At 38.4% G+C, this 12,675-nt stretch overlaps 1 gene segment (V, D, J or C); it reads right to left on the bottom strand.

The window, feature by feature from the left end:
* Positions 1-6,920: 6,920 nt before the first annotated feature.
* On the bottom strand, positions 6,921-7,563 carry LOC126509634 (T-cell receptor alpha chain V region 2B4-like). The segment is given in 2 exon segments: positions 6,921-7,321; positions 7,515-7,563. Coding segments are annotated over 2 exon segments (450 nt in total).
* Between the last annotated feature and the right edge of the window lie 5,112 nt (positions 7,564-12,675).

The raw sequence follows: 12,675 nt of genomic DNA, 5'->3' as shown, positions 1-12,675 counted from the left end.
TCTCAATTTACTCAGGAGATCTTGTTTTTTTTTCTACTTCTCATGTAGATTAGATTCATGTATGCCTCTCTTAGGGTCCTCATTGTCTAGGTTCTCTAGGATTACAAATTATAGGCTGGTTTTCTTTGCTTTTTATTTAAAAACCACTTATGAGTGAATACATATGATAATTGTCTTTCAACTTATGGTGGAGATATTGTGGGGTAAAAGGAACACTCAGGCATTGCTGGTGGGAATACAAGCTGGTGCAACCCCTTTGGATATCAGTATGTCACTTTCTCAGAAATTGGGAAACAACCTTCCTCAAGACCCAGTAATACCACTTTTGGGTATATATCTAAAGGATACTCAGTCGTGCCACAAGGACATGTGCTCAACTATGGTCACAGCAGCTTTGTTTGTCATAGCCAGAACCTGGAAACAACCTAAATGCCCCTTGACTGAAAGAATGAGTAAGGAAAATGTGGTACATTTACACAGTGGAGTACTACACAGTAGAAAAAAATAATGACATCTTCAAATATGCAGGCAAATAGATGGAGCTAAAAAACATCATATTGGGTGAGGTAACCCAGACCCAGAGAATAGTTTCTTTTTTATTGTTCCCTGCATTTATTTTTTTATTGATTTTTACTGTGAATAGTTTCATATAGGCAGTAGGAACATAGACTTTGTTTCTTGATTATTTGGTCAGTCTGTCTTTTGATTGACTAATTGATGCCATTAATATTTCATGTTATTGAAATGTGTGTGTATGTTGTGGTCATTGTGTTGCTGATTGATTTTGGTGTTGCTGTTTGTGTTATCAGTGGTACTTGTGTTTTAACCATCATGGCTTCATATTTCTTTCTACATTCTCTTATTCATTCATGTCTTCAGCACAAAACAATTCTTCCTATATTTTCTTTGGGTTTGTGTTGTTGGATATAAATTCTGGGGGTGAATGTTTATCATGGAAAGTGTTACTTTCTATTTAACTATGGTGGATAATATTAGGAATATTAGTTTAGATTATCCATGTGTTCTTTTACGACTTAGAAGGCATTGTTTCAGGCTCTCCTGGCTTTCAATGTTTCCTTTGAGAAGTTATCTGGTATTCTTATGGGTTTTCCTTTGTTTGTGACTTAAAACATTTTCTCTTATAGCTTCAATATATTCTATTGTACATTATACTTAGTGTTTTAACTATGATAAGCCCTGGGATGATTATTTCTTGTCTATTTGGTGCTCTATTTGTTTCTTGAATTTGTATGGGCATTCCTTTTCTTAGTAAACGGAAGTGTTCTTCTCTGATCTTGTCAATAACCTGGGTTATGCCATTGATTTAGAATTATTTTCTAACCTATGTCTATATTTTTATTAATTTTTTAATGTGTCATATATTTCCTTGTATGTTCCTTTTTGATGTTTTTAAACCTAGCACTCCTTGAGGATTTAGTGTAGATCTTCCTCTTTAAGTACTGATATCCTGCCATCTACTTGATTCATTCTACTTGTAAGACTTTCCTCTAAGCTTTCTACTTGCGTTATTAGATTTTTTTTCATTCCATCATCATTCCAGCTTAAGATATCTTCAGTGTTTTTATCTCTTTATTGAATTCCATTTTCAGTTCTTGTATTGGTTTCCACACTTCCAACAGCTTTAAATTTTTGTTTTCTAGGGCATTATTCAGACATTTATTAACATAGATTATGTCTCCTGAATTTCATTGACCAATGTATGTGTGTGTGTTCTTTAAACCCCTCAAATATTTTGATGAAGTTTACAGTTGTTCTTTTAAATTCTTTGTCCCAATTCATCAAAGTAGTTCTCATTGACCAATTTTTCCATAGGTTTTTATAGTATAATATTTCATACTGTTTGTAGTTTTGCTACAGTAACTAGGAATGTGATAATTCATTAGTTCTGTGTCTGATATGGACAGAGAAGATTGTGGCAGATGGGATAATATAGGAGCAAGTCAGCCATGGAGCTTAGAAATGTTTTATGTGGAGTGAAGTCAGTAGGATAAAGGGAATTTTGTTGGTGTATAGAATGTGCACCATGGTCCAGGCCTGGAGTGTGGGGGTAGATCTTACTGGGTAGAGGTGTTGAATATGGCATTAGAAAGGCATGAGGGATTGGAGCCAGGCCCATCTGGACCTGGTAGAAGTCGAAGTCTAGAGATCTGTGGCAGCATAGGCAGAGGTGGCCAGACTAGCCTAGGGCACAGGATGTGAATGTGGGTCCTAAGCTAGATCTGGAAGGTTGGAGAGAATATGTGGAGGGACTAAAGGATCAGGCATGCTCATCAAGCTAGAACCTAGAGCAGGATCATCTTCTTTTTTTCCCTAAGATTCTCTAGGCCTCATTGAAGAACAGTTGACAGTGAAGCTAGTGATTTACAGAAAACTTAATGACTGGGAAGATATGTCATGTCCTTGACTTAGAACACACACAAGCTTTGACTTCCCCCAGATTGTTTCAAAGATTCAATCCAAAATTGCTAAGAAAAAAATTAGGGGAGTTTTTCATAGAAACTGAGGAATTAGGTTTCTTCTTTACATGGGATGCCAGCATACTTTAGTAACTAAACAGTTTTCTGAGTGAACAGTGTTACAGGACTCACCCTGTCTAAAGATATTTAAGAAAATGTAGCCAAAATCTTGATATCAGTGATAATAGGACATAGATAGATAGATAGATAGATAGATAGATAGATAGATAGATAGATAGATATTATATCAATGTAGCTTAAATAGGTATGACAGGTCCAGACTATATATAATGTCTCATTAATTTTTAACAAAAATGGGTACAATTTAACTGGAAAAGAAAGGTGTTTTGAAGAGGTGGTACCAGTCACCCAACCTTGGCAGTTCATCACAACTGACAGTTCTCACTTTTGTTATATGTAATTTTACTGTGTTAAAGTTAAAACCTTCCTTTTATTTAAACAGAAAAAGGGAGGTGATGTGCAGTTCCCCTCTGTATGCTGTGAATACCTTTGATTAATAAAGAAGTTACTTTGGGCCTATTGTAACACAAAATAGGACAAGACAGAAATTCCAAGCAGATAGAGGAGGAGTGAGTAGGTGGAGTCAAAGAGAAGCCATGTAGCTGCCAGAGGAGACAGACACCAGCAGCAGCACACAGGAACTTTGTTGGTAGGGCATAACCTCGTGGTAATGCACAGATTAATAGAGATGGGTTAATTTAAGATGTAAGAGCTAACTAGCAATATGCCTAAGTGATTGGCCAAGCACTGTTTTTTTTTGTGTGTGTGTGTGTGTGTGTGTGTGTGTGTGCGTGAGAGAGAGAGAGAGAGAGAGAGAGAGAGAGAGAGAGAGAGAGAGAGACAGAGAGATTATTTCAGATCTGGTGAGCTGGAAATGGACGACAGTCTCTCCTAACAACATCCCATTGATTTTTAACAAAAATTGGGACAATTTCATTGGAGAAGAGAGGTTTTGAAGAGGTGTTTCCCTTCACCCAGCCTTGTCAGCTCATCACAAGGGACAGTTCTCACTTTTCAGAGTGTTGGCACCCACTCCCTATAGCATGGTTTGGAAGTAACAAAACAGGTTTCTTATTGTGATGGAGGGCTTAGATGCAAATGCCTAAGTGAGCAGAGAGATCTTCAAACTCAGAAGTAGTACTATGTGGAGAACTTTCCTTATTTGATACTATGGCTTTAAGCCTTTCTATTTTCACCCAAAGCAAAAGATGTAAGAGGATTTAAGCTGAAAAGGAATCCAGCCTGGCCATTTCTCAAATCTTGCCTAAACCAGTGTAGTTCTGAGTAATTCCAGTGTAGTCAGTACCACCTCCATCCTGGAATGCCAGGTGTCAGGACTCTGATTCTTACATCTTTCTTTTATAAGACTATAAAATAGTTTAGAAAAACTAAATTAAAAAGATCACAAATTTGAAAGAATTCTCACATTGCCAGTAGACTCTTATCGCCAAGATGACATAAGCATCATTCTACCTACTATTGGGGTCTAGAAAACATTTCTGAGGGTTTGTGTCAGGGCTGCAGGTGCCTGCTGCACACTGTGCATCTGTAGCACAGAAGTAAACAGCAGTATCTTCAGGCTGCGCAGCAGTGATGAACAGGGAACTGCTCTGGGCAGAAGTGTTCAGAGTCACTCTGAGCCTTCCACTGTGTTTCTCTCTCTCATTTGAACGTACTAAGATTAGCATGGCAGGGCCTCTGCCTGAGTCTTGTCTGTACCACTGTAGGGCAGCTATGGATGTTTTATAAGTGCAGTTCACAGTGACATTTTCACCCTCCTGGATGCTCAAGGCTGAAGGATTCTCTTCTCCTAATTGGCTAGTTACCCCTACATAGACACACAGGACAGAAAACAAAAGTCGGTGGTTACATTTTCAAATGGCATTTCCAGATTAATGAGAAGGCTACATCTCACATATATGTGGACTATGAAGTTTACTGTCCCGGTTACCCTCACCAGAAACCCAAACTCACATGTCAGTTGTAGCCATAGTGTCACTATCAACACTCCCAGGAGTCTGTCCATTCTTCCCATTGAAGAGTAAATCACAAGAAGTGCAACTCTGGGCCAGATCACAAATTGCTTGGTTTTGGAGCATCTGCCTTGAAAAACCTCAGAAGCAAGTTGAAACGCCTCCCGCCCCTCCCCTTCTCTTCTCTCCCCAACCTCACCTCCACCCTCTTCTCCTCCATGCCTCTGATTTCAAAGCAAGGTGGTGTGAAGGCAAGCCCTGACATCTAGTGGTAGCCCCATCATCTTGCAAAGAGAGCATGCAATGGTAAGGAATGTGCACAGCTGAGACTGCAATGCTGTTCTATTCTCTGTCCTTATCAAACTCTTGTTAGAGTTCTTGATTAGCATAGGGAAAGAGAAAGCAAAAAAAAATATGAAAGACTAGATCCTGATATCTACAGCGAAGGACACACACCCTCCTAGAGGAAAGGGGGTGTCTGTGAGAGGAAAGGATAGTAGTGACTCTACAATGTTGGGGAGGATATTGTTTGCATCCATAAGGGCTATAACCATTCTGCATTCTTTTTCTGTGCAAACCTAAATGCATCCACGGAGTTCCAGGACAGTTGCAGGTGCTAACTGCCTACCATGCAACTGAAGGATGATAGGGTAGATCCAATTCTGTATTCTTTATTCCTCTGGTTATTTCTATTATTTTTGTTCTTCATCATTTGCTCATCTTAGAATCTTATTGGTTACTAAGAAAATTGTTTATTGTTGAGTAATTTGTCTATTATTTCCACAGGTCTCCATATTATTCTGGCTTGCTTACATGTATGCAATATCCTATTAGAATCTTCTGTAATACAGACTTGGATATCACAGATTGTTATCACTACTTAGGACAGATCTTCATAACTCTTAATTTTGAAAAAAGATTTTCTTGATATAGTAATCTCAGTTGATAGCAATTGCTTCCTTTCAGGAACAGTCATTACAGTCTTTTGTTGTTTAGTGTTTCTTGCTTATGTGAGAAACTCAGTCCTTCTCTCTTGCAACTATCAATTTATTTTCCTTTTTCTATACACTTGGAATTTTGACAATCAAGGCATAAAGAAAGCTTTTGATGTACACCTTCATTTTATTTCTTTGTTTCTCTAAATTAACATGGCAATTAGCATCTTTAAAGCTACTGTTAAGAAGTTGGAGACTATGTACCACAACTAAATCAAAACCTGGGCAGAACTATGCTGGAATAAAATGGTGATTGATAGAGAGTGATATGACTTCCTCCTAAGAATAGAGCCATGAAATCATCATGGCTATTCCTCAGGAATATGGGAATCAATCTTTTTAAGATCCAGCTATACCACTTTTAGGCAAATACCCAAATATTCCATCCTACTATGGAGACTCTTGCTTAACTATGCATATTGCTGCTCTGTTCATAATAGTCAGAAATTGGAAACAACAAAGAAGAACAGAAAAAGAAAATGTTGTACATTTACTCAACCATTAAAAAGAAACCCACCGGAGGGAAAAGCCATTAGGAAAGATGAGTGTGAAGATAATAGAACACATTATATGAAAGTAGTAGGGGTGGTACTGGCAGCTAGAAGGTTTCAATAAAAATTGGGACTAGAGAGATGGTGGAGAGGATTAGCGTTGGCCAGGCTCAACCAAAATTAAATATATTAGAAACTTCATTAGAGAAAGGAGGTACTTTATAAGCAAGTTTTTCAAAATTAGAAAATAAATATTTTAATAGAAAGATTTTAAAAATCAAGGAAGTCACAATGCAGTAGAGGTGATGGTGGTCTTTAAGACATGACGTGAGGTGAGTCTCAAGGCCACGTGCATGTCTTCCATCTCAACAAGATAGGCACATAAAGAGTGTTGTTGTAGAACCATCAACATCAGAGAAGTGAAGTGGAAAATATTTCAGTCAAGTCAGTGTCTTTCCATTTAGGATTTGTTATTTTCAAATTGTCAAAATCCTTTCCTGTTGGAATATGGGTGTGGGTTCCTACAGGTCTGTGAGATAAAGACACAGCTCGCCTTTAGGATGTCTCTAGTCTTTCAGGTGTAGGTGGAATCAGAAACTCTAGGGACTGAGACACCTTCCCTAAGCCAAGGGTATTTTTCTTGTTCTCCATATTTACACCTAAGCAAGTTGATTTCTGTATCCTCAAAACAACCTGACTGGACCTCCAAAGGGACAATGTCAAATACAAATACATGGTTTAGGAATATTACAATTTGCCAGATTTTTCCAAAACTAGATTTGCATATGCTTTGTACCCTTGGAAGGACTGAGACAAGATTCACGTAGAGGACAACAAAAGAAAGAAAATGTAATCGAGAAAAAGAGATGGATTAGGGCACTCAGGAGCCAGACCAGGTGTAACCCAGTGAGAGCTCTCCCACACTTTCCCAATCAATAAAGTCTTCTCTACTCTTGCTCTTAATTACCATTGCTCATAGGATTGAAAAAGAATTCTGCACCCTGTGGTCTGTTCTCTAGCTAAGGTCTTGACATGACCCACTAGGTTTGTGTGCAGGTTGCAGGTGCCTGGAGAGCATTGTGTGTTCCCTGCACAGAGGTAGACAGCTGAGTCACTAGGCTGGGAGTCTCTGATGTGCAAGGAAATATGCAGGCTATCTTTATTGAGCTGAACTGTGAATAATCCTTCTTTCTTTTCGCCATTGGAGAAGATGGGCATCAGCAACGTGGGGCCTTTCCAGGGATGCTGTCCGTACCAGCACTGAAAATTACGATCACTGAAAGTGCAGTTGAGAGAGGTCATGGCTCCCTCTAAGACGATGAGGGATTCCAGGTTCTGTTGCACCTTCTGCTGGCTGTTCACTCCTGTGCAGAGACAAAGGTCAGACAAACAGGACTGGGTGTCTATGGATGCTAAAACCCCAAAATGACTTTTCCATGGGCCTCCCACCTGCTTATTTTCAGCATGAGAACATTAGTACTTCTAACCTCCCATCTAAAATATGTGAGGGCAATACTTTCCCATATTGTATCTTCCCATAAGAACAGTCAAACTCACCCCTCAGTTGAAGCCAGAGTACCACTAGTGAAACACTTAAGGGATGCATCATTGTTTTCACTGAAGATTCACACTTCAACAGCAACAAAAAGGACTGGCACTTAGGGAGTTCTAATTCTTCTGCTATAAAATGCATGGAAAAGAAAACCCCAAACTGTTCATCCAATTAGAAAGTCCTAGTTTCCACTGTTACCTCAGAATCTCTCCTCCTCCCTCTAGCCATCCCCACAACACAGAGACACAAAGGACCATGTGAGAAATTGCCTCTGGGTCTCCGAGAAGATGCTGCCCTCCTGTGGATTCACCTTAGAATCAAAGAAATACTTTAACTGCATACTCTTCTTATGTGATGATTAAAACAAGCAATAGTTTAGTCAGATGAGAACTTTGAGACATTTGTTCAAGTTTAAGCATACACTTTTCACCAAATGACAACTTGTTTTCTGCAAATGGCAAATGAAAGTTATTCCACTAGTCACTTTTCTGTAACATTTCTGAAGAACCTCTCACAATCAAATAACAGTTTATGTTCTTTACATCTTCTCAGTATAAGCTCATATACCCCTTTATTGTTCCTTCATCATCAATGTTTATATAAATTTTCTATAATTAAAAAATCTGTTTAAAATGTAAAAGATTTAAATGTGACTTAACATATATGGTTCCAGCTCACAGCCTAGCTATATTTTATTCATCTATTTCTCTATTTATTCATTCATTTGTTTTGTGCATGTTATTTATGTGTATGTGTGAGTGTATGAAGGGTGAGAACACATCAGTGCAGGTGTTTTACATGTGTACAGATCAGAGGTTGTCCTTGATTACTCTTCACCTTATTTTTATCATTTAACATACACTTAAAAAGAACAACTAGAAAAAATTGTCCTAGATTTCACTTCTATGTCAACAAGCCCTTCTCTTCCTCCCTGCCCATCCTCTCTCACAGAGACACAAAGGGACACATGAGAAAGAGCCTCTGGGTCTCTTACTAAACCCAGATGATCATCCCAGGCTGCCTTGTCAATGAACTTCATGGACTGGACAGGCAATGTCCTCACCAGTGCTAGGGCTGCAGATGTGGGTGCAGTACTGGATAGTACATGTGTTCTGGGGATCTAGACACAGTTCTTCATGCTGGTGAGATGGGCATTTCTCTAATTGAGCCATCTCTCCAGTTCCTATTTATTTTTGTTTGTAGTAATATCTATATATTGTTATATAAATAAATATTAAAAATATTGTAATATTTTAATACACACATATCATATATGTTACTCATATTCATGTCCCATTTCACTCTTTGGTACTCAATGATGTACAATTGAGCTTATTCCATAATTTGGTTAATGTGAATAGTACCAAAACAGCATGATCTGCACATATCTTTATTGTCTACTGAGTTTGATTCTTTTAGGCACGCAACTATGAGTGCTAACGCTGGGTTATGTGGAATTTTTTAAATTTTTTATTTTATTTTATTTTATTATTTATTTTAAGTGTTTTCAGCAAAAATATTGCACTAAATTTCATAATGGCTATACTAATTTATATCCTGATAAACTACATATGAGAGTTTATTTCTCATCATGTTCACAATATCATTGCCTTTTGTTTTCTGATGATATTAATTGTTTTGGGTATAAGATGGATTCTCAGCATAGAATTTATTTGGTCAGCTGTTTCTTTACTCTGGTGGTACTAGAAGTGCTTGGATATTCAGTAACAAACATCTGTGACAGGGATACTGGGGATTATCTAGGGCAGGGGCAGTACTGTGCTCCATCCATGACACAGATAAAGAATAGAACATCCTAAGCCGGGCGGTGGTGGCGCACGCCTTTAATCCCAGCACTTGGGAGGCAGAGGCAGGCGGATCTCTGTGAGTTTGAGACCAGCCTGGTTTACAAGAGCTAGTTCCAGGACAGGCTCCAAAACCACAGAGAAACCCTGTCTCGAAAAACCAAAAAAAAAAGAATAAAACATCCTAGAAAGACTGAAGATGGAACTATGCAGAAAGAAAAAGTATAACCTTTATCTACTGGAATGGGAAGACTTGTACATCTAAGATAAGTGGGCTTTGCCTGGAGGTTTTACTGAGCCCATGTGTCTTCTCCTTCCTACTATTCATCTTGTTTAGGGTACCCACCCATGCCTTCTCACCAGTTCAAATCAAGTTGTCTTTTATTTTTCTTGCCCATCTCTCTGTACTCCTATAACACTTTCTCAGCCCTCCCTCCTCAGAGATCAACAGCAACTGCTGTCAAGGATGGAACCTTGATTGCTCTAGGTACTTAACTAGGAGATGACCTGGAATTTAAGAGGAATCACACTGGGTTTGGTTCACAGTTTAACTTGGCTTAGGAGTAAGGAGTAGCAGCATAAGCCTCTGTCCTGCATTTCCAGGAGAAATTCTATTCAGCTATTTGAGATCAAAGTGTTCTGCTCCATGGCAGCACAATCCCTTACTCCCCTTATTTCCAGTGATGGTAGGGACTCACTGCGGGTTCCATGATGGTAGCCATGGTCAAGGGATGGGAGCTCTCACTTGTAAGTGGACTCTGAGTGCTGGATGATCACAGTCATTTCCAAGTCCTTCTCTGTTATTTTTAAGCAAGTATATGACCTGAGTAGAATGTTTGTCTAATACCAGATGAAAGTCTCAAAGAAATTTAATGGGGGAACTGTCATTCATCAAGGGGATCACCTTTGTCACTGGGATGGACAAAGAACTGAGAATCCTGGACAGACAGAAGACCAAGCTGTGAAGAAATCCAATATCCCTTAGGGATATGAGGAATACTAAGGCTAGGAGGCCACTAAATGGGCTCTGGGTTGAACATTTTATAGGGCTCCTGGGTCCTCCCGTTTCTTTTACTGTTCATGATTCAGTAACTACAACCCTTCTCGTGCCTTCCTGTTATTTTCTTGGCGATGTCTTGAGAGAACAATAATCTCCATCTGAGGAATTGCAGTTTCCCTTTCTAATCTGCCTGTGTTGTTCTAACTGTCCCTTACACCTGTGTCAAAATGGGGCTTCCTTAAGTTGATGCAGTAGAAATGCAGTTGATCTCAGCACTCAGACCATAAACAACACCATGTTCACTTACTAAATTCTATTGTAACTTTTATCCTACTGAAAAGCTCTGGTCTCCAAAAATTATAAGTTTATAAATATCCTCCTGCATATTTCTTCATGTTTCCATTGTAATCTAACAGGCAAGGTATCAGAGCCCCATGTAAACCATAGCTTAATTAAGTATTCAGAAAACCAAGCAGACAAAAAAAATGTGTTTTCTTTTGTCCTACAACATGCTTCATACCTTTGCACATCCTAGCAGTTAACAGCCAGCATTGTGTCAGATCTCTTTCTGCCCAACACTCATGACATCAATTCTCACTATATATTTTCCAGTCAGATTCTTCCCTTGCCCACTAACATCTACATAAGGAATAGAATGAGGGGAAATAGCAACCATGAAATCATTCTCTTCAGTGGTACAGTGTGCTTGACAAAAGCATGACAGATACATTTCAGTACATTTGAAAACTAGAAGGTGCATGGTAATAACACATGATGGCAGCCAACACAGCTTTGGAAAACATTCGACGATGAAAAATAAAGCCTAAAAGTATGCTAGCCTGGAGGACAGCCTTCTCAGGCGTGCATTCCCAAGTTCGTCGAGAATCTGTTGAGATGGCAATGACCACCAATCACCACAGTGTCATTCTATTTCAGCCCAGAGACCTAGAGCCACTCTTGTAGTGATACTTTTTCAGTTATTGGAACACCGAGACTTATATATTTTGGAATGTCCTTATTGATTATGCTTCTGAAATAACAGTTCTATAAAATATACAAACATCCATTGACATTTTTCTGATTCATGAGAATTCAATCCTCTTGAAAATTTTATTTTATCTACTTTTTGATAGACACATAATATATTTAGATCACATCCAAACCCTACTCCCTCCTTCAAATTCTCCAGATCCATCTTCATTAGATCATTTGTCTTTATTCTATTCTTTGTAAACTTTCTCCAATTATAAGTGCCATTGTGCACATGAGCATAGATCAATCCACTGGACCAGAGACAACCTATTATGACATACATTCCTGGAGACAACTGATTCTGTCTTCTCCTGAATTATTCATGGCCTATATCTTCCAGCTACCAATGGTACCAGGTCAAAGCTCTTCCACTCATCCTGGAATGTTGATTGGCTTAACCTTTGTAGGCAACTACAGTTGCTGAGTTCATCAGTATAAGAATTCTGTCATATTCAAACAATACTATTTTATAGCAATCTTCTCAGACTTTTGGTTTTTCAAGTTTCCATCCTATTCCAATATTTGAGGCTGACCACACCACAATCAATTATTCTTTTGCCTTGGATAAGTAGTGAGAATCTGTGTTAATTATTGTCTTTTAGAACAAGAAGCTTCTCTGATCAAGGATGAGAACTGTAATAATGTATGGGTATAAAGATAAAAATTTAAAAATTGGCTTAATTCTATGTTTACTTAGCAAAAATTAAAGTAGTTCGATTCTCTTCTTGGGTGCATGCCCTTCAAATCATTTTATTTATTTTTTAATTGTTTTTATTGAGCTATATATATTTTTTCTCCACTGCCCTTCTTCCTCCTTCCCCTTCTTCCCTCCCCCATGATCCCCATGCTCCCAATTTACTCAGAAATTATTGTCTTTTTCTATTTCCCATGTAGATTGGATACACATATATCTCTTTTAAGGACCTCTTTGTTGTCTAGGTTCTCTGGGATTGTGAATTGTAAGCTGGTTTTTCTTTGTTTTATGCATAAAAGCCATGTATGAGAGAGTACATATTATATTTGTGTTTCTGGATCTGGGTTACTGCTGTAGGAATTCCTACAGCCAGTAGTTTTTAAGTTACCCACCCACTTGGGTGAGGCCATTTGAACTTTGTCTGCTGAGAATTCTCTGTTCAGTTCAGTACTCCATTTTTTAATTGGGTTAATTAGCATTTTAAAGTCTAGTTTCTTGAGTTCTTTATATATTTTGGAGATCAAACCTTTGTTTGTTGCGGAGTTGGTGAAGATCTTCTCCCAGTCAGTAAGTTGTCTTTTTTGTCTTAGTGACAGTGTCCTTTGCTTTACAGAAGCTTCTCAGTTTCAGGAGGT

The sequence above is a fragment of the Alexandromys fortis genome, unplaced genomic scaffold (assembly GCF_014885135.2).
Source record: "Alexandromys fortis isolate MF-2015 unplaced genomic scaffold, M_Fortis_MF-2015_v1.1 scaffold_87, whole genome shotgun sequence".
Classification (NCBI taxonomy): Eukaryota; Metazoa; Chordata; class Mammalia; order Rodentia; family Cricetidae; genus Alexandromys; species Alexandromys fortis.
The sequence above is the reverse complement of the archived record's forward strand: the minus strand, read 5'-3'. Positions and strand labels throughout refer to the sequence as shown.